Source organism: Ranitomeya imitator, chromosome 3 (genome assembly GCF_032444005.1).
Source record: "Ranitomeya imitator isolate aRanImi1 chromosome 3, aRanImi1.pri, whole genome shotgun sequence".
Classification (NCBI taxonomy): Eukaryota; Metazoa; Chordata; class Amphibia; order Anura; family Dendrobatidae; genus Ranitomeya; species Ranitomeya imitator.
In genome coordinates this window covers 500721425-500744401 of record NC_091284.1, presented here as the reverse complement: position 1 = coordinate 500744401, position 22977 = coordinate 500721425, and the positions used below count along the sequence as shown (strand labels likewise).

The 22977-nt window shown below is 44.2% G+C and overlaps 1 protein-coding gene across 1 annotated transcript in view; it reads left to right on the top strand.

Annotated features, from left to right (window-relative positions):
- Nucleotides 1–22977, top strand: part of DMD (dystrophin) — a 4179683-nt gene that overhangs the window by 1805850 nt on the left and 2350856 nt on the right. Inside the window, exons 34-35 of the mRNA XM_069757653.1 lie at nt 3484–3654; nt 7421–7600. Of these exons, the coding sequence (XP_069613754.1) occupies nt 3484–3654; nt 7421–7600 (351 nt within the window). The remainder of the gene's footprint in view (nt 1–3483; nt 3655–7420; nt 7601–22977) is intronic.

The window sequence follows — 22977 nt, the reverse complement described above, 5'->3', positions numbered from 1 at the left end:
AGCTATGGCACTAATGTGAAGTGTGAATAGAGGCATGCCATAGGTTTGTACTGGAGTTTACTGTGTGAATTATCCCAAAAGTCTAGAAATTCTTATTCCAATTGATGATAAATGACCATCAATGGCGGACTAACATTAAATTAACCGCAAGAAGAGATCCATCATGATAAAACACAATACTTTTATTAAACATCAATAAAAACAAACATATAACAAGGCTTTTTTGTGATACATTTAACAAAGTGTCCAGTGGGAGGAGAAATACCCGGCACTATAGGTACATATATATAATGGTAAGTATCAACAGGTACTCATCTACTGTGGTAAGTCTTACTAACCATATAGCCAAGCAACTTCGGTATGAACTAGTGAATCGCTGACATGAAGGAATCAACTAAGGAACGGGAAAATATTAGTATATACGAGGGGGCTATTCATACCACTCAATGCCTCTGTATTACCCTTATACCCGTGCCAAATACGCAGACAGCTGCACCCACACCATAAATGCTGCTAATGTAGCGACTAGAAGGCAGAGGAATGGAAAAACGTAATATAATATTACCAGACTGTGCACAGATATCCAGCTCCCACGAGCGCCCCGACGCGCGTTTCGCCCTAGCTTCTTCCGGGGACTTTATCTATAAATGAACCATAAATAAAATGAGTATGTCATTACGAAGACACTTCCTACAAAAAAAAGTTCCAATGCCTTTCAAACTTTACAATGTAATGCGGCTGACTTACTTTTTTTTTTAAATGTCATACAAAAGATAAAGCCAGACTAAGTCTTTTTGTAGCTAGACATTCTAAAGAGAAGAATAGAACAGTAGTTCCTACAATTCAAAAATCTGTAGAAAGTATCAGGTGAAAGAAAAATTATTTGCGAATGAGCTCTAAAACAAACCCAGTAAAAACAGGTGTCCGAAAAAAAAGAAAGGAAATTGAGATTAATGCTTTACCAAATATTATGTCATAGTGTATCTTGCACAATCTTTGTACACCCACTTCATTCCCAAGTTGCCATGTTTTTATCTGATAATAACACATAATGTAGATATTGTGTGCCTGACTGAAAAGTTTGGAAATCAGATTTTGCCCCTCTGCTACAGACTGTAGTCTGTTTTTTATCATTTATAAGCCAAGAATATATGCAAATTGTACTATATAGTATCAAGCATTTATGTAGATTTACTATTAGTGATGAGCGAATATACTCGTTACTCGAGATTTCCCGAGCACGCTCGGGTGTCCTCCAAGTATTTTTTAGTGCTCGGAGATTTAGTTTTCATCGCCTCAGCTGAATGATTTACAGCTATTAGCCAGCATAAGTAGATGTGGGGGTTGCCTGGTTGCTAGGGAATCCCCACATGTAATCAAGCAGGCTAATAGCTGTAAATCATCCAGCTGCGGTGAAAAAAACGAAATCTCCGAGCACTTAAAAAATACTCAGCGGAAAACCCAAGCGTGCTCCCGAAAACTCTAGTAACGAGTATATTCGCTCATCACTATTTACTATATGACCATTATTGTGCAGAGCAATTCAAGACACAAAGTACATATAGGAAATCCATTAGCAGCATTCATTGACCCTAGCTGGAAGAATCAATACATGGATTAAGTTGACTTTGATTTCTAGGCATTGTGTTAGCTGCATACATTTTGTGTGTATGCAACTCACCTAGAGCATCAGGAAACTGATGAAAAGAATAAAGGCCACCCTTTATCTTCCATATAATTTAGTTTTTTTCCCTGTATTATTACTATTAACCAGTATAAAATAAGACGGCTCACAGTACAAAAGCAAGAATGATATCAAGCTGTAACTGTTCCAAAAATATCTGTGCTGTAGATGGCAGCCTTTCAATTCTTCTACACCAAGACTTAATGGTGAGATGCAGAATCTATTTTAGTTTTGTGGGAATTAAAGTGCAATGTTTATCTTCGCAAAATGCAAAAGCAGAATCCAGTCTAATTGTAGAAATAAATTAATGATACACAAATCTTGCATATTTTGAACTTAGAACTTCGACTTTATAATTGCCTTGAATAAAACACCACTCCCTCTGGAGAGAGTTTAGAAAACAGCATTTGTTACAGACACATAATATGCAATGCAAATGTAAAGAGTATAATAACCCATTATTTTCAATTAGTCCTCCTTCTTTTAACATTGCTGGCTAAATTATACGCATGGCTTGCATTTTATTTTCATTTGCTAAATGGATAATTTGTTAATTATTTTATATGTTGGAAGTTTTGAATTGTTCAAAGCAGAGATAACACAATTGAGCATTTATTATAGCGTCTTTTGGCTACAAGTTTTCATTGACAGTTTTTCAAATTCATAAAAATGCTACACAGACGTGCAGAAATTTCTAACATAAGCTTCACCCTCCTGCAGTGCATGACAGTTCTGACTTACTACTGGCTAGCCAAAGCTAGTAAAACATTTTGTGGCTTGGTTTAATTGCACACATAAGCTCCCAATGAAGGATTATACATTGGTATATCTCTACAAGCCAATTCACAGATTATCATGGGTCTTATGGATTCTTATTGTCACTCTCCATTTCCTGAATCCGGTTCCCGACTTGTTGCCACCTACAGTGGTGGAGTTATACCGAGTTTATGCTGTTGATCTGTTTATGGACAGCACAGTGGCTCAGTGGTTAGCACTGTCACTTTGCAGCACTAGGTTCTTGGTTTTAAACCCATCAAAGAGAACATCTACAAAGAGTTTGTATGTCTTCCCTGTGTTTGCGTGGGTTTCATCTGCTTTTCTCCCACACTCCAAAGACCTACTGATAGAGAATTTAGATGGTGAGCCCCAATGGGGAAAACAATGTTGATGTCAGTAAGGGGCTGTGGAATATGATGGTGCTATCTAAGTAAGCTTAAAAGTATGCATTGATGATGAAGGCCCCATGCAAATTATAGCCAACAAAATCTACCAATTTTAGAAGTACCGCTCAACCTTCTAATGTGTACAGGGGCATTTCAACTCTTTCACAGACAGATGATGTTGGGAAGATAATGTTTGGAAAGTTTGAATACAAATCCCTTATTTCTATGTTCTTCTTCTGCATAAACTGCTGAAGTGTTTGGCAGTTGCTTACTCAGCTACTCCTAAAGAAACCATGTAAGCCCCCAGCAAAGCTGAAAGTTCATATGTATGGGTTTCAGTAAGGTTCTTCATCTCCATGAACTTGTATTTCGCTCCTTCTTGACCACATTGATAGATGGCTGAGAGCTGATAATTGGAAGACATTTGTTGTTTTTTCAACCTATGTAATTATTAATATGTCAAGATCATTTTTATTTTTTTCTGTTAGTCTAATTATTTTGACAGTCTATTATTATTGATCATTGTCAGCAAGACATAACGACACTTTAAGTCATTGTGGTGTGCGCAAGTGTATATGTAGTAAGCATTATTCTTTGCAATTTACATGCCATTTCTGCGATTTTTATTTTAATAAGGTAACTGAGGGAAAGCAGGTTCTAGAAAAATGCTTGAAACTGTCAAGAAAGCTAAGAAAAGAGATGAGTACCTTGACTGAATGGCTGGCTATGATAGACACTGAAGTAACAAAGAGATCGTCTGATGAGGGTATGCCTACCAATTTAGAGGAAGAGATTGCTTGGAGCAAGGTGAGTCTGATATAAATGCCAACTGGTAATACAATGATACAGATCAATAGGGGATTTATAAAAACTGGATTACAGTATTTGCTATAACGTTAATACTTTATTAATTCATGATAAATATTTATGGATGTAAACTATTTTTAAAAGTTTAATGTTTATAATTAGAAACAAAAGCACCAAAAGATAGACAATCATTTTCAAAATAATAAAGATTACTTTTAAAAAATTCTTAAAAAAATCAAAGGGCAGTAAGAAATCTTTGTATCTTAAAATACAGCAAAGTTCAGCAGATTCTAATTGTTAGTTTTTGACATTTAAATCAATCCTATTAGGTGACACCCCATTGCTGTCCAATAGTTTTTCAAATTTTCACTTGCTTATTTGCCCTGCTTAGAAGTCTGTTTAAAACATCAGCCTTCCTAAATCTTTGATTAATACCAGGATCTTGTCTACTACTGTAGAGGATAAATGTAACATATGAAGGAACCAATTGCATATTCTTTCAATTTCAATATATGAATATGAATGCCAATATATCAATCAAAGTAAACAATAGTGGCACTTGATTTTACTAGAAATGGTTTAATTTATTTTCAATGGAAGTCTTACCTGCTTGAAATCAGTGTGTTATGTCAGAACAGATGATTACTTTATCTAGAAAAATGATACCTTCTAATGTTACAATTTTCTTTCATTTTTGCTTATTTTGACAAAGTTACAGTGCATGTCTATGTAACTTCACAACGACATGCATTGTACAGCATATGTCATGGAACTATGTTTAGAACTGAGATAGCTTTGTACAGCATATTTGTATTTTCCATGCACCCTTATAAGCACTTCTGTTATCTCTTAATGCTATATATCTTGGAACATAACTTAAATTTCCAGTCCTCAATACCTGCAATACTGTCCACAACTATCATGGGTCTTAACCCCTTCACAACCTGCGCCGTAGATGTACTTATATGTGGGCTCCGGTGGTGAGCCACATCTTTCCTGACACATGTCAGCTATTTTGAACAGCTGACATGTGACCCTATCAGCTGAGCATGGAATCGTGATCCACCTGCTGCTGTTAACCTGCTAAATGCTGCTGTCAATCGCTGCTGGAAGCGCATTACTAATCCCACCCATCAGCGCTCCTGTCCCATGACTGTGGGTCGCCAATGGGTTGGCATGACAACCCAGGGTCTGAAGGAGACCCCTGTTGTTGTCGTTGCCGGATTGCTATGAGCACTGTCCAGTGGTCGGCGCTCATGGCAAGTGAGCATTTCTGCTACACACAGTCTGCAACTACTCTGTGTGACTGCAAACTTATAAATCCTCCCAGGCACGCACTGTGCACTGCAGAGATTTGCCTGTTTCAGACCAGGGATTGAAGGGTATGTATGAGTTATACATACTCTTGGCCAGTGGATATGGCCTCGCTCCATACACTTGTATGATGCTGAGGCCTCACCCCAACCAGTGACGCAGACTGCCAGTGGACGTGTCTGACTAGAGCATGCGGCATCACTCCATGCAAACGTATGGACAGTGAAGCGATGCCCACTGGCCACGGGTATGTATAACTCATACAGACCCTCCGGTCCTGGGTCTGAAACCAGCAAATCCCTTAAGCACATAGTGCATGCACTGGGGGGGGATCCTTACATCTGCAGTCATGCAAAGTGACCACAGAATTATTGGTTTTCACTGGACAACCCATTTAAATAATGTTGGTCTCATATAAAGAATAGTTACATTTTGAAACTTCTCAGGCTTTTGAAACTTTTCAGGCATCAGGGCCTTGAAGTTACAAAAAACTCTGGACTCTGTATAGTAATGCTGCTAATAGGGCTTAGGCTACTTTCACACATCTGGTTTTTGCCATCAGGCAGGATCCGGCTAATTTTAAAAAAAACGGATCCGTTGCAAATTGTGAAAAACTGATGCAACTAATCCGTTTTTGTGCTGGATCATTTTGGTTTTTTTAACGAACCCGGGGATATAGTTTGTACTTCATGTTCCGGGAAAAAGGAGAGAGAGAATTTTGCATGATAGAATGGAGAATGCATGGAAAACCGGTGTTAGGACTGGCGGAACGCATCAAGTAAATATGGAGATAGTATAGGTGGTTTCGCAGCCCGGGGTCCACCGTGCAGGAGTGGAACCTGCTGCTAGTAAATGGAGGCACTATATGGCGGTACTATGCCTGAATAGACACGGGTTCCGTCACCCGGTCTGTATAGGAGCGAACTCTGTTGCTTCACAGAGTCGCCGGGATTAAAGGTAACGCTGTGCTCTGTTAACCTCACAGAGGATCACAGCTCACTAACGGAGCAGGTAGCATACAGTGGTCATACAGTCAGCAACAGCACACAAACAACTTCTCTCCGGAGGTGCCGGAATTCTAGTGGCTATATGCCAGCCCTAAATTCACAAACCCAAACTCCTCTCCAGAGGTGCCGGAATTCTAGTGGCTATACAGCTGACCCTGATCACATGCTGACACAGACCACAAAGTAGCTAAGCTCATACACAAGAACATAAGTTGATACTAGCGCATGGCCATGCGGCCATGTGAACCTTTTATAGAGAAAGCTCTCCAGGACCTTCCTAGTGGTCCAATAGGAACTGCTTCAGGACCTGAGCATGTGAACCCTGACCTCCAATGAGAGGTTATCCCTTGGGCATGCTCAGTGTAGGAAAAGCAGAACTTTGTCCCAGGAGTGTCTGCTCGATGCTGAACAATGCTGGTTACAATGGCTGAGCTTGGAAGATCAGCAGTAACCCAGCTCACAGTATCTGACTGAGCCCGATGCTGGGACCGACGTCTCCACTGAGCAGGCTCCACTGCAGCTGAAGAAGAATGGGAGACCGCAGCGGAGGTGGCTTGAGATTCCCTCTGTGCAGTGGCGGGAACTCGACACCTAAAAACTGGATTCATCATTTCACATGTCATTTTCATCCGTTTATCACTGGAACAGCCGCTTGGTGTTTTTTCGCCGGACAGAAAAAAACGTTCCTATGAATTTTAGATGGATCTGGCAAAAAACGGATGAAACGTGTGGCCATCAGGCGCCATCCGGCGCTAATACAACTCTATGTGAAAAAAACGGATCCGTCGGGAAAAAAAGGATCCGTTTTTTTCAAAACTCGCCGGATTTTGCCTGACGGCAAAAACCTGATGTGTGAAAGTAGCTTTATACTCCTTTATTAATAAACTGTGATTGCACCTTCAGCAAATATAGATATATAACTTATATTCAGAAGCATTATTCTGCATCCCACTGTTACCCTAGGTTTAAGAGCTTATTGTAAAGAAATGGACACACTTTGCTCGAATATACACCTATAAAATGGAGAAGAAAGCTAACAACTTGAATGCTATCATTGAGCAGATATTATTCCTCACAGCACAAAATAAAATATATTATAAATCTATCTCAGGAGAAAAGGGATGTTGAAATAAAATGAAGGGTGGGTGATAAGACCTGATATTTTGTCATTTTAGTCTTGTATAAGAGTACTCTACATAAATGTTCTAACACAAGACTATTGCAAATATTAATGGAGAAAGACAGACAGATTAAATTAAAGAAACATGATTAATAGACACCTAGTTGATAAGGACAGTAAGTGCTGTGCAATGACAATCTTATTAGAAAATGATTAATAATGGTGAACAAAACATGTACAAATATCGATAAGCACAGGAAGAGGTGCAGCTTATCTATTTCTATTCAATAGAAAGAATGTTGTGACCTTGTCTATTCTCTGACAGACAACACAGAAAGAGATGGAGAAGCGGCAGCAACAACTGAAGAATATCCAGGATTTAGGAGATTCCCTCAAAGCCGTACTAGGAGAAAAAGGAAATCTTGTGGATGATAAACTTAGTCTGCTAAATAGCAACTGGCTGGCAGTAACATCAAGAGCTGAAGAATGGTTCCGCCTACTGATGGTAAAACAAACTGGTTGAACAGGAAGATGTTATACAGTAATAGACATGGATGGCTTATGTACTTGTAGGCAATAAACTAAATATTAAATTTTTTCTCACATTTCAGTACGTAACAGACCATTGACATAATTTTTATATTTTTTTACATTATTCTTTTCTCAACTTTTTAGTTTGATAAATAGAATGATCTTTTTAAAAATTCTGTGAATTTATTTAACAGTATGTATGCATGTATATATTTATCATAATAATATATTTATATATATGCAAAATAAGTCTTCTCAAGGATGAAAAATCTGGTTCTGCAGTTTAAATTATTTGAAAGAAGTCAATTTTTCACCATTTAGTGAGCTTTAACATATGACTTAACCCCTTTCTGCCATCGGACAGAACAGTACATCTGATGGCAGAGCCCCCGCTTTAATGCAGACTCTGGCCCACATCAAAGCCGGGACATGTCAGCTGTTTTGAACAGCTTACATGTGCCGGCAATAGGCATGGGTGGAATCGTGATTCACCCGTGCCTATTAGCTTGTTAAATGCCTGACAGCGGCATTTAACAAGCACTTCCTGCCATCCAGCCAGAAATGCGAGCACCGGTGACCCCCATCTCATGATCAGGGGTCATCGATGCATCGACATGACAACCAGAGGTCTCCTTGAGACCTCTTTGGTTGTTGATGCCAGATTGCTATGAACGCCACCCAGTGGTGGGCACTCATAGCAATGCAGTAATACTACTACATAGAGGTGATCTGAGCATCGCCTCTATGTGGCAGAGGTGATCAAGTTATGGCAGCTTCTAGCCTCCCATGGATGCTATTGAAGCATGCCAAAATTAAAAAAATATTTTTTAAAATATGAAAAAAATAAAAAATATTTTTAAAAGTTTAAATTACCCCCCTTTTGCCACATTCAAAATAAAACAGTAAAAAAAATCAAACCTATACATATATGGTTTTGCCACGTTCTAAATTGCCCGATCTATCAATAATAAAAGGATTAACCTTATAGCTAAATGGCGTAGTAAGAAAAAAAAGTTAAAATGACAGAATTGCAGTGTTTGGTCCCACGACATTGCATTAAAATGTAATAACGGGCGATCAAAAGATTTTATCTGCATCAAAATGGTATAATTAAAAACATCAGCTCAGCATGCAAAATAAAGCCCTCACCGAACCCGACACCATGAAAAATGGAGACACTTCAAGTAACGGAAAATTGCACAATATTTTTGGTTAAGCATAGTTTGGATTTTTTTTTCACCACTTAGATAAAAAAGAACCTAGACATGTTTGGTGTATATGAAATTGTAATGACCTGGAGAATCATAATTGCAGGTCAGTTTTAGCACTTAGTGAGCCTAGCAAAAAAGCCAAACAAAAGACATGTGTGGGATTGCCCTTTTTTGCAATTTCAATGCACTTGGAATTTTTTTACCATTTTCTAGTACACAACATGGTAAAAGCAATGGTGTTGTTCAAAAGTACAAATTGTCCTGCAAAAATAAACCCTCACATGGCCATAGTGATGGAAAAATAAAAATGTTATGGCTCTGGGAAGGAGGGGAGTGAAAAACGAAAACGCAAAACTGAAAAAAGCTCTGGGGGTTAAGGAGTAGCCATCATTTAATTTTTATTTCATACATCAAAAGTACACATGAAAATCCACAACTTTATAATATATCTTATCAGAGAAATTTGCTTCTCTCTCTATCAAAATTGATCAGTCTTTATCAAAATTCTCAATTCTGAGTTAAATCTGTATTTAGGGAAGACACTTTCCCATTACTCAGACAGAGATGGCAGCCTCTACTGGTAAGATTCTATGTAGACTAGCGGGGGAGGACAAAAAGAGCTCTGCCTCTAACTCCTCCCTCCTCCCATCTACAAAGAATTGGCTCAATGGCAACTGTCATCACCTATCTCTGTCTTTACTGAGTACAGATTTTACTTAACAATTGAGAATTTCATTGTTACTGATCAAATTTGGCAGAGAAGGAATCAGATTTCTTTCATAAGATAAGTGTTAGGGGTCGAGTTCCTGCCTCTGCACAGGGGGAATCTCGGGCCATCTCCGCTGCGGTCTCCCATTCTTCTCCTGCCGCAGTGGAGCCTGCTCAGCGGAGACGTCGATCCCAGTGTCTCGCTCAGTCTGACTCTGTGCTAAGAGTTACTGCTGCGTTTCCTGCTTCTCCCATTGAAGTCAGTGCTGGGCAGCAGCGAGCGGACGCTTCTGGGGCTAAGTCCTGCTTTTCACATTCTGAGCATGCCCTGAGTAAGATCTCTCAGTGGAGATCGAGGGTCACATGATCAGATACTGCAGCTAAGGTCCTTGTAGCTGCTAGGACTAAATCCTGCTTTGCACTCTGAGCATGCCCAGGGCGAGATCTCTCAGTGGAGATCCAGGGTCACATGCTCAGGTGCTGCAGCACTCCATTGGTCCTTCTTTGTAAGGTCCTAAACATGCTGCAACTATTTAAGGCTCGCATGGCCGCACGGCCATGAGCTAGTATCAAGTCATATGTGCTTTGCGCCAGTGTGGTTATGCATAAGTGTGTTCAGGGACCCGGCTGAAATAAGCCCCTAGAATACCGGCACCTCCGGTGAGGAGATTGTATGTTGTATAACCACAGACTGCTATCAGCTTGGCAGTAAGCTTGTGCTCCTGTGAGGCTAACAGGGCACAGTGCTTTCCTCTCGCGGCTGCTCTGTGAGGTAACAGAGCTAGTCTATACCGCCAAACAGTGCCACCATTCACTAGCAGCAGGTTCTACCTGCACGGTGGACCCCGGGCTGCGAACGCACCATTTATAATAAATATCTATTTCTACTCGGTGCGTTCCGCTAGCCCTAACAGTATACTAGCGCCAGGGTCTGGCTAGTAAATGGCGGACGGTCAGCGTTTACAGCAGTACATCCAGCAGCTGGAGGGTAGGTTGGCGGCTCTCGAGCGCACAACCTCAGCTGTGGATGTTACCGCAGTCGCTGTTCAGGCTGCAAGTGTAGATGCAGCCAGTTTGTCCTCTGCCACCCCTGCTCCGACTTTATCCCGTCTCCCGCTTCCAGACAAGTTTGCTGGTGACAGTAAACAATGTCGGGGATTCGTGAGTCAGTGCTCCATACATCTTGAGCTTCTGGCTGCACGTTTTCCTACGGAACGGGCGAAAGTGGGATTTATTTTATCCCTTTTATCGGGCAGGGCGTTGGAGTGGGCAACGCCGCTATGGGAGCGCAATGATCGTGTGGTACAGAGTGCTCCTCTCTTCTTGGACGCTCTGAAACAGGTCTTTTTGGGACCTCGTGTCACCCACGATACCGCGCTCCAATTGTTGGCTACAACCCAGGGTTCGTCCATGGTCAGCCAGTTCGCCGTTCAATTCCGGACTCTGGTCTCGGAGCTGGAGTGGCCGGATAAAGTCCTTATTCCGGTGTTCTGGAGAGGACTGGCAGACCATGTGAAGGACGCCTTGGCCACCAGGGAGATTCCCGCCACACTGGAGGAGCTTATTTCTCTATCTACCCACATCGACATCCGTTTTAACGAGCGGAGGTTGGAGCGGGCCCAGTGTAGGCAGAGGTTTCGGCTGGCTCCCACCTTTGCCAGACCTCTAGAATCTTCCGTTCAGGCGTCCGACTCCCATGAGGCCATGGAGGTCTCTCGAGCGGGACCTGTTATGTTTGCTAATGACAGGTGTTATGAAGGCAATCCAGAAACACAGTGTGCTTAGCGATCAGAGCGCACACAGTGATCTGACAAATACCCAAAAATACAAGAACGAGCTCTGAGACGTGGAAACTCTGTAGACTGCACACCTGATCCTATCCTAAACACAACTAAAAGCGGCTGTGGATTGCGCCTAACAACTACCTAGGCAACTCGGCACAGCCTAAGAAACTAGCTAGCCTGAAGATAGAAAAATAGGCCTGACTTGCCCCAGAGAAATTCCCCAAAGGAAAAGGCAGCCCCCCACATATAATGACTGTGAGTAAGATGAAAAGACAAAACGTAGGGATGAAATAGATTCAGCAAAGTGGGGCCCGATATTCTAGGACAGAGCGAGGACAGTAAAGCGAACTTTGCAGTCTACAAAAAAACCCTAAAGCAAAACCACGCAAAGGGGGCAAAAAAAAACCCACCGTGCCGAACTAACTGCACGGCGGTACACCCTTTGCGTCTCAGAGCTTCCAGCAAAACAAAAGACAAGCTGGACAGAAAAAAGGCAACAAAAAAACAAAAAGCACTTAGCTATACAGAGCAGCAGGTCACAGGAACAATCAGGAGAAGCTCAGATCCAACACTGAAACATTGACAAGGAGCAAGGATAGCAGCATCAGGCGGAGTTAAGTAATGAAGCAGTTAACGAGCTCACCAGAACACCTGAGGGAGGAAGCTCAGAGGCTGCAGTACCACTTGTGACCACAGGAGTGAATTCAGCCACAGAATTCACAACAGTACCCCCCCTTGAGGAGGGGTCACCGAACCCTCACCAGAGCCCCCAGGCCGACCAGGATGAGCCACATGAAAGGCACGAACAAGATCGGAAGCATGAACATCAGAGGCAAAAACCCAGGAATTATCTTCCTGAGCATAACCCTTCCATTTAACCAGATACTGGAGTTTCCGTCTAGAAACACGAGAATCCAAAATCTTCTTCACAATATACTCCAATTCCCCCTCCACCAAAACCGGGGCAGGAGGCTCAACAGAAGGAACCATAGGTGCCACGTATCTCCGCAACAACGACCTATGGAATACATTATGTATGGAAAAGGAGTCTGGGAGGGTCAAACGAAAAGACACAGGATTGAGAACCTCAGAAATCCTATACGGACCAATAAAACGAGGTTTAAATTTAGGAGAGGAAACCTTTCTAGGAATATGACGAGAAGATAACCAAACCAGATCCCCAACACGAAGTCGGGGACCCACACGGCGTCTGCGATTAGCGAAAAGTTGAGCTTTCTCCTGGGACAAGATCAAATTGTCCACTACCTGAGTCCAGATCTGCTGCAACCTATCCACCACAGAATCCACACCAGGACAGTCTGAAGACTCAACCTGTCCTGAAGAGAAACGAGGATGGAACCCAGAATTGCAAAAAAATGGAGAAACCAAGGTAGCCGAGCTGGCCCGATTATTAAGGGCGAACTCAGCCAACGGCAAAAAGGACACCCAATCATCCTGGTCTGCAGAAACAAAACATCTCAGATATGTTTCCAAGGTCTGATTGGTTCGTTCGGTCTGGCCATTAGTCTGAGGATGGAAAGCCGAGGAAAAGGATAGGTCAATGCCCATCCTACCACAAAAGGCTCGCCAAAACCTTGAAACAAACTGGGAACCTCTGTCAGAAACAATATTCTCGGGAATGCCATGCAACCGAACCACATGCTGAAAGAACAAAGGTACCAAATCAGAGGAGGAAGGCAATTTAGCCAAGGGCACCAGATGGACCATTTTAGAAAAGCGATCACAGACCACCCAAATGACTGACATCTTTTGAGAAACGGGAAGGTCAGAAATGAAATCCATCGAAATATGTGTCCAAGGCCTCTTTGGGACCGGCAAGGGCAAAAGCAACCCACTGGCACGAGAACAGCAGGGCTTAGCCCTAGCACAAATCCCACAGGACTGCACAAAAGTACGTACATCCCGTGACAGAGATGGCCACCAGAAGGATCTAGCCACTAACTCTCTGGTACCAAAGATTCCAGGATGACCAGCCAACACCGAACAATGAAGTTCAGAGATAAGTTTATTAGTCCACCTATCAGGGACGAACAGTTTCTCTGCTGGACAACGATCAGGTTTATTCGCCTGAAATTTTTGCAGCACCCGCCGCAAATCAGGGGAGATGGCAGACACAATGACTCCTTCCTTGAGGATACCCGCTGGCTCAGATAAACCCGGAGAGTCGGGCACAAAACTCCTAGACAGAGCATCCGCCTTCACATTTTTAGAGCCCGGAAGGTACGAAATCACAAAGTCGAAGCGGGCAAAAAATAACGACCAACGGGCCTGTCTAGGATTCAAGCGCTTGGCAGACTCGAGATAAGTCAAGTTCTTATGATCAGTCAATACCACCATGCGATGCTTAGCTCCTTCAAGCCAATGACGCCACTCCTCGAATGCCCACTTCATGGCCAGCAACTCTCGATTGCCCACATCATAATTACGCTCAGCGGGCGAAAACTTCCTGGAAAAGAAAGCACATGGTTTCATCACTGAACAATCAGAACCTCTCTGTGACAAAACCGCCCCTGCTCCAATCTCAGAAGCATCAACCTCGACCTGGAACGGAAGAGAAACATCTGGCTGACACATCACAGGGGCAGAACAAAAACGACGCTTCAACTCCTGAAAAGCTTCCACAGCAGCAGAAGACCAATTAACCAAATCAGCACCCTTCTTGGTCAAATCGGTCAATGGTTTGGCAATGCTAGAAAAATTACAGATGAAGCGACGATAAAAATTAGCAAAGCCCAGGAACTTTTGCAGACTTTTCAGAGATGTCGGCTGAATCCAATCCTGGATGGCTTGGACCTTAACTGGATCCATCTCGATAGTAGAAGGGGTAAAGATGAACCCCAAAAATGAAACTTTCTGCACACCGAAGAGACACTTTGATCCCTTCACAAACAAAGAGTTAGCACGCAGGACCTGAAAAACCATTCTGACCTGCTTCACATGAGACTCCCAATCATCTGAGAAGATCAAAATGTCATCCAAGTAAACAATCAGGAATTTATCCAGATACTCACGGAAGATGTCATGCATAAAAGACTGAAACACAGATGGAGCATTGGCAAGTCCGAACGGCATCACTAGATACTCAAAATGACCCTCGGGCGTATTGAATGCAGTTTTCCATTCATCTCCTTGCCTGATTCTCACCAGATTATACGCACCACGAAGATCTATCTTAGTGAACCAACTAGCCCCCTTAATCCGAGCAAACAAGTCAGATAACAATGGCAAGGGATACTGAAATTTAACAGTGATCTTATTAAGAAGGCGGTAATCAATACACGGTCTCAGCGAACCATCCTTCTTGGCTACAAAGAAGAACCCTGCTCCCAGTGGTGATGACGATGGGCGAATATGTCCCTTCTCCAGGGATTCCTTCACATAACTGCGCATAGCGGCGTGTTCGGGCACGGATAAATTAAATAATCGACCTTTAGGGAATTTACTACCAGGAATCAAATTGATAGCACAATCACAATCCCTATGCGGAGGTAGAGCATCGGACTTGGGCTCTTCAAATACATCCTGATAATCAGACAAGAACTCTGGGACCTCAGAAGGGGTGGATGACGAAATCGACAAAAATGGAACATCACCATGTACCCCCTGAAAACCCCAGCTGGATACCGACATGGAATTCCAATCCAATACTGGATTATGGGTTTGTAGCCATGGCAACCCCAACACGACCACATCATGCAGATTATGCAACACCAGAAAGCGAATAACTTCCTGATGTGCAGGAGCCATGCACATGGTCAGCTGGGCCCAGTATTGAGGTTTATTCTTGGCCAAAGGTGTAGCATCAATTCCTCTCAATGGAATAGGACACCGCAAAGGCTCCAAAAAAAACCCACAACGTTTAGCATAATCCAAATCCATCAGATTCAGGGCAGCGCCCGAATCCACAAACGCCATGACAGAAAACGACGACAAAGAGCATATCAAGGTAATGGACAGAAGGAATTTGGACTGTACAGTACCAATGACGGCAGACCTAGCGGACCGCTTAGTGCGCTTAGGACAATCAGAAATAGCATGAGTGGAATCACCACAGTAGAAACACAGACCATTCAGACGTCTGTATTCCTGCCGTTCAACTCTAGTCATAGTCCTATCGCACTGCATAGGCTCAGGTTTAACCTCAGGCAGTACCGCTAAATGGTGCACAGATTTACGCTCGCGCAAGCGTCGACCGATCTGAATGGCCAAAGACAAAGACTCATTCAAACCAGCAGGCATAGGAAATCCCACCATGACATGCTTAAGAGCCTCAGAGAGACCCTTTCTGAACAAAGCTGCCAGCGCAGATTCATTCCACTGAGTGAGTACTGACCATTTCCTAAATTTCTGACAATATACTTCTATATCATCCTGACCCTGGCACAAAGCCAGCAAATTTTTCTCAGCCTGATCCACTGAATTAGGCTCATCGTACAGCAATCCGAGCGCCAGGAAAAACGCATCGACACTACTCAATGCAGGGTCTCCTGGCGCAAGAGAAAATGTCCAGTCTTGAGGGTCGCCGCGCAAAAAAGAAATAATAATCAAAACCTGTTGAATAGGATTACCAGAAGAATGAGGTTTCAAGGCCAGAAATAGCTTACAATTATTTTTGAAACTTAGAAACTTAGTTCTATCTCCAAAAAACAAATCAGGAATAGGAATTCTTGGTTCTAACATAGATTTCTGATCAATAGTATCTTGAATTTTTTGTACATTTATAACGAGATTATCCATTGAAGAGCACAGACCCTGAATATCCATGTCCACACCTGTGTCCAGAATCACCCAAATGTCTAGGGGAAAAAAAAAAAGTGAACACAGAGCAGAAAAAAAAAAAAATGATGTCAGAACTTTTTCTTTCCCTCTATTGAGAATCATTAGTGTGGCTCCTTGTACTGTTATGTTTGCTAATGACAGGTGTTATGAAGGCAATCCAGAAACACAGTGTGCTTAGCGATCAGAGCGCACACAGTGATCTGACAAATACCCAAAAATACAAGAACGAGCTCTGAGACGTGGAAACTCTGTAGACTGCACACCTGATCCTATCCTAAACACAACTAAAAGCGGCTGTGGATTGCGCCTAACAACTACCTAGGCAACTCGGCACAGCCTAAGAAACTAGCTAGCCTGAAGATAGAAAAATAGGCCTGACTTGCCCCAGAGAAATTCCCCAAAGGAAAAGGCAGCCCCCCACATATAATGACTGTGAGTAAGATGAAAAGACAAAACGTAGGGATGAAATAGATTCAGCAAAGTGGGGCCCGATATTCTAGGACAGAGCGAGGACAGTAAAGCGAACTTTGCAGTCTACAAAAAAACCCTAAAGCAAAACCACGCAAAGGGGGCAAAAAAAAAACCCACCGTGCCGAACTAACGGCACGGCGGTACACCCTTTGCGTCTCAGAGCTTCCAGCAAAACAAAAGACAAGCTGGACAGAAAAAAGGCAACAAAAAAACAAAAAGCACTTAGCTATACAGAGCAGCAGGTCACAGGAACAATCAGGAGAAGCTCAGATCCAACACTGAAACATTGACAAGGAGCAAGGATAGCAGCATCAGGCGGAGTTAAGTAATGAAGCAGTTAACGAGCTCACCAGAACACCTGAGGGAGGAAGCTCAGAGGCTGCAGTACCACTTGTGACCACAGGAGTGAATTCAGCCACAGAATTCACAACAGGGACCTAAGTCTCGGACCGCTCGAGTACCCGTGGTTTGCAGAAATTGCCAACAAGAGGGACATTATGCCAATAAATGTCCACGGCGGTTGGGTAAACGACCGTGTCTAGTGACCCTTGGAGGAGGTTCTCTAGACACAGCGGCTTTTTCCTCCAAGCTGTCCTTCAAGGGGACAATCATATTAGGCTCTCACTCTCTGACAGTCGAGCTTTGTGTGGACTCCGGAGCTGAGGGGAATTTCATGTCCTCGGCTTTTGCTCTGCGCCATGCAATACCTCTGGTGATGCTCGCCAAACCGGTGACTGTCAGAGTAGTGAACGGGTCAACACTTCCATCTCAGATCACACACAAGACTGTCCCTTTCACGTTAGCTATGTCCCCATCCCACCAGGAGATAGTTTCCCTTCTTGTCCTTCCCGAGGGAATGGATGAGATTGTGCTGGGAATACCCTGGCTCCGTTTCCACTCCCCACATATTGAGTGGTCCTCTGGGAGGATATTGGGTTGGAGTGAAACCTGTAAGGGCAGATGTGTGAAAGAGTGCATTCAGGTTTCCACCACTGAGATACCCGCAGATCTCTCTTCTCTCCCCAAATACTATTGGTCCTATGCAGACGTGTTCTCCAAAAAGGCTGCGGAGACCCTTCCACCTCACCGCCCCTATGACTGTCCTATAGGTCTCTTGCCTGGTGCAGAACCTCCTCGGGGACGTGTCTATCACCTCTCTCTTCCGGAAACGGAGGCCATGTCCCAATACATCCAGGAGAATTTGGCAAGAGGGTTCATTAGGAAGCCAGTGTCACCAGCAGGGGCAGGGTTCTTCTTCGTGCAGAAGAAGAATGGAGAATTATGTCCTTGCATAGATTACAGGGGTCTTAACGCCATCACCGTTAAAAATAAGTATCCGCTGCCCCTGATTTCTGAGCTTTTTGATAGGCTAAGGGGAGCTAAGGTATTTACCAAATTGGATCTGCGGGGTGCTTATAACCTGATTCGCATCCGTGAGGGGGACGAATGGAAGACGGCGTTTAACACCAGAGATGAGCACTATGAGTATCTGGTGATGCCCTTCGGGCTCTGTAATGCCCCAGCCGTTTTCCAAGACTTTGTCAACGACATCTTCCGGGATATGCTTTCCACCTCGGTTGTAGTCTATCTGGATGATATTCTCATCTTTTCTCCAGATATTGACTCCCACCGGAGAGATGTTGGCAGAGTCTTCGACCTCTTACGGGCAAATTCTCTCTACGCAAAGTTGGAGAAGTGTATGTTTGAGCAGGAGTCTTTACCTTTCCTGGGCTATATCATCTCCGCCCAGGGATTGGCTATGGATCCTGCCAAACTACAGGCTGTGATGGACTGGCAAGAACCCCATTCTCTTAAAGCGGTGCAGCGTTTTATGGGGTTCATTAATTATTACCGCCAGTTCATTCCCCACTTCTCAACTTTGGTAGCTCCCTTGGTAGCCCTCACCAAGAAGGGAGCGAATCCCAAATTGTGGTCTGAAGAGGTCTCCAGGGCCTTTTCTTCTATTAAATCCCGTTTTGCTAGCGCTCCCATCTTGCATCGTCCCAATGTTGATAAGCCGTTCATAATGGAGGTGGATGCCTCTTCCGTTGGTGCAGGAGCAGTCCTCTTCCAAAAGGATGCTCAAGGTCGGAAGCATCCGTGCTTCTTCTTCTCCAAGACCTTCACACCTGCGGAGAGGAATTATTCCATTGGGGACAGGGAGTTGCTAGCGATGAAGCTGGCTTTCTCGGAGTGGAGACATCTCTTGGAGGGGGCTCGTTTTCCCTTTCAGGTCTTCACGGACCACAAAAATTTGTTATACCTGCAGACAGCCTAGCGGCTAAATTCTCGCCAGGCCAGATGGTCCTTGTTCTTCTCCCGGTTCCACTTCACCCTTCATTATCTCGCTGGGGAGAAGAACATTCGTGCAGACGCTCTCTCTCGCTCTGTTGTGTCATCTGAGGAGGAGGAGGGGGAGCCTCGGCTTATTGTCCCTTCAGAGAGCCTGAGAACCGTAGCGCCGGTTTCGCTTGAGTCTGTGCCTCCCGGCAAGACTTTTGTGCCCATTAATTTGCAACCGGAGGTTCTCTCTTGGGCTCATTCGTCCAGGGTGGGTGGACACTTTGGGACAAAGAGGACATCTGAGCTACTGGCGAGGACGTACTGGTGGCAACATATGGTCCGGGATGTCAGAGATTATATTCAAGCGTGTGTCTCCTGCGCCAAAAATAAATCTCCTCGTCAAAGGCCAGCTGGGTTGCTCTATCCCTTGCCGGTGGCAGATAGGCCCTGGGAGATGGTCGGGATGGACTTTGTTGTGGGTTTACCCAAGTCTCGCGGCTGTACCATCATTTGGGTCATCACCGATCATTTCTCAAAAATGGTGCATTTGGTGCCGCTACCACGGTTACCTTCTGCACGGGCCTTGGCAGCATTGTTCATAAAACACATCTTCCGCCTACATGGTATGCCAGACAAAATTGTCAGTGACCGGGGTCCCCAGTTTGCGTCTCGGTTCTGGAGAGAGCTTTGTCGTCTTCTCAGCATTGAGTTGAATCTCTCTTCTGCATATCATCCCGAGACAAATGGGTTGGTAGAGAGGGCCAACCAGACCTTGGTCACATACCTGCGACATTTTGTTTCAGCCAGGCAGGATGACTGGGCATCCTTGCTATCATGGGCAGAGTTTGCACTGAACAATGCCGTAGCTGACTCCACTGGACAAACGCCATTCCTCCTCAACTATGGTCAGCATCCGCGGGTACCTGTGCCTATGCCCGTGTCTTCCGCCGACTTCAGGGTGGCAGACTGGGCTGTGGAGGCACGGGATATTTGGGACCGCACTCAGGATGCCATTCGGGCCTCCAAGGAGAGAATGAGGTCCTCTGCCGATGCACATTGGCGCCCCGCTCCGACCTTTGCTCCTGGCGACTTGGTGTGGCTCTCCGCCCGTAACATCAGGCTGCGAGTTGAGTCCACTAAGTTTGCTCCGCGCTACTTGGGTCCATTCAAGGTCCTCGAACAGGTTAATCCTGTGGTCTATCGTTTGGCCCTTCCGCCACGCCTGGGTATCACCAACACCTTTCATGTGTCCCTCTTGAAACCCGTGTATATGTCCCGGTTTTCCGAGTCATCTGCTGGGACATCGGGTTCGTCTACGGACGATTACGAGGTAAACGCTATTTTGGGGTGCAAGGTGGTGCGTGGCAAAAAATTTTATTTGGTGGACTGGAAGGGTTACGGCCCTGAGGATAGGTCCTGGGAGCCTGCTGAGCACATTCGGGCTCCACAGCTCATTGCTGCCTTCGAACGTAGCGAGGCCCAAGGAGGGGGGCCCTAAGAGGGGGGGTAATGTTAGGGGTCGAGTTCCTGCCTCTGCACAGGGGGAATCTCGGGCCATCTCCGCTGCGGTCTCCCATTCTTCTGCCACAGTGGAGCCTGCTCAGCGGAGACGTCGATCCCAGCGTCTCGCTCAGTCTGACTCTGTGCTAAGAGTTACTGCTGCGTTTCCTGCTTCTCCCATTGAAGTCAGTGCTGGGCAGCAGCGAGCGGACGCTTCTGGGGCTAAGTCCTGCTTTTCACATTCTGAGCATGCCCTGAGTAAGATCTCTCAGTGGAGATCGAGGGTCACATGATCAGATACTGCAGCTAAGGTCCTTGTAGCTGCTAGGACTAAATCCTGCTTTGCACTCTGAGCATGCCCAGGGCGAGATCTCTCAGTGGAGATCCAGGGTCACATGCTCAGGTGCTGCAACACTCCATTGGTCCTTCTTTGTAAGGTCCTAAACATGCTGCAACTATTTAAGGCTCGCATGGCCGCACGGCCATGCGCTAGTATCAAGTCATATGTGAGCCAGTGTGGTTATGCATAAGTGTGTTCAGGGACCCGGCTGAAATAAGCCCCTAGAATACCGGCACCTCCGGTGAGGAGATTGTATGAGTGTGTTCAGGGACCCGGCTGAAATAAGCCCCTAGAATACCAGCTTCTCCGGTGAGGAGATTGCATGTTGTATAACCACAGACTGCTATCAGCTTGGCAGTAAGCTTGTGCTCCTGTGAGGCTAACAGGGCGCAGTGCTTTCCTCTCGCGGCTGCTCTGTGAGGTAACAGAGCTAGTCTATACCGCCAAACAGTGCCACCATTCACTAGCAGCAGGTTCTCCCTGCACTGTGGACCCCGGGCTGCGAACGCACCATTTATAATAAATATCTATTTCTTCTCGGTGCGTTCCGCTAGCCCTAACAATAAGTTTCCAAGTTTCTTATTTTCATGTATACTATTGATTTATGAAATAAAAAATAAAACAACTGTTACATTTTAAGAATATTTCACCAAACCAGAATGTTTTTGGAAAAAAAAGACTCCCAAGTCCAATGTGTTTTTATATATTTTACAGATAACCAAATCTTTTGGTGAGCTTTTCCACAAATTAGATCACCTTGAATTGTTGATTCACCATGAATTACAATACTACACATTTTCCCATTTTCACTGAGAAATTGTGCATAGCTCTATGAGGTCTCCTAAGACTGTATCCAACCCCTATCAAGCTCTTTAACAAATTGATCTCAAACAAAAACAAATGGGAAACAGTAATAAAAAACAGGCCATGTAAGGGTATGTGTCCACGATCAGGATGGCCGGCGGTATCGTCGGAGCGGCTTAGCCGCTCTGTGGTAAGCCCCGCCCCCTTTCTGGGACGCGATGATGCCGGATGTGTTCATAGCACACATCCGGCATCATCGCTCCCCACCATAGGGCCCTGTGCTATATCTTGCGGCGACGCAGCGTCGCCGCAAGATATACGGACATGCTGCGATCTGAAAAGACGCGCAGCATGTCCGGAGTCACAGGGCCGCCGCGTGCGTGTTACCACGCATAGTGGAGACGGGATTTCATTAAATCCCCTCCACTATGCTGTAACATCTGGACGCTGCGTGTCTGACGCTGCAGCTCTATGCAGCGTCAGACACGCAGCGTTTCCTGCACGTGGAAACAGACCCTAATAACGCTGAAAAACTTTTCATGTTTTTTTAAATTAAGAAATGATCCAAAAATTATTCCTTAGTCATTTGTGATCAGACAGACCATTTTTTACAGAACATAAACTGACGGTGTTGCTGTCAGAGGTAACATTATCCAGACGTGAGATGAGTAATGTATCTTGTATTCAATAAAGCTATCTGTTTACTCTCCACTTATATAGTTTCAGGAGGAAAAAGATCAATTGTAATTTCCAGTTGTGAATTTTGGGGAGTTTTCTTTTGCATTTTTTAAACGTTTTCCCCGCCTTTACAAAAGAGATTACACAAGAAATGCAAACACTCAGTGCAGTCACTTGGGACTAGTTAGCAAACTGTCCCTTGTCAACACTGATTTGTACTTTTTTTCTGTAACATATATAGTGATGACTTGCTGCTCTGTAGTGCAGTTTAAATGAGTCAAATGTAGCATGAACAGATGAGAGCTACACTATAACACAGATTAATCGCACTGAGTCTGTCACTGATACTTCTAGCAATTCTCTAATCTCCTTCCTGTTGAAATTGAATCTGTAAAATTCACATACTATTATATTCATCTTCTTTTCTGCTGCAGTTGTGTGACATATCACTGTCCATATTATTTGTTTAATGCTTTAGCTATATCTCTTCCTTATTTTTAATGCTGTTCTGTGAGCTCGGACATCCTCTCACTATGTTTAAGCACCTTATGCATTCACTTTCTAGCTTTTTATCCAGGCTAAGATCGCTCTTCCTGAGTAGCTGTACTATATCATGTGTTGTGATAGCTGCAAGGCAATATGGGAAAGCCTGAGCTGCCACCACTGAGCTCATGTCAGCCATCTGTGGCTAGTGTAATCTACTGAAAAATGTAAAAAGCCATTAGATATTTTCTTGGAAATCACACACATTGAATCACAAATTAAAAGAATT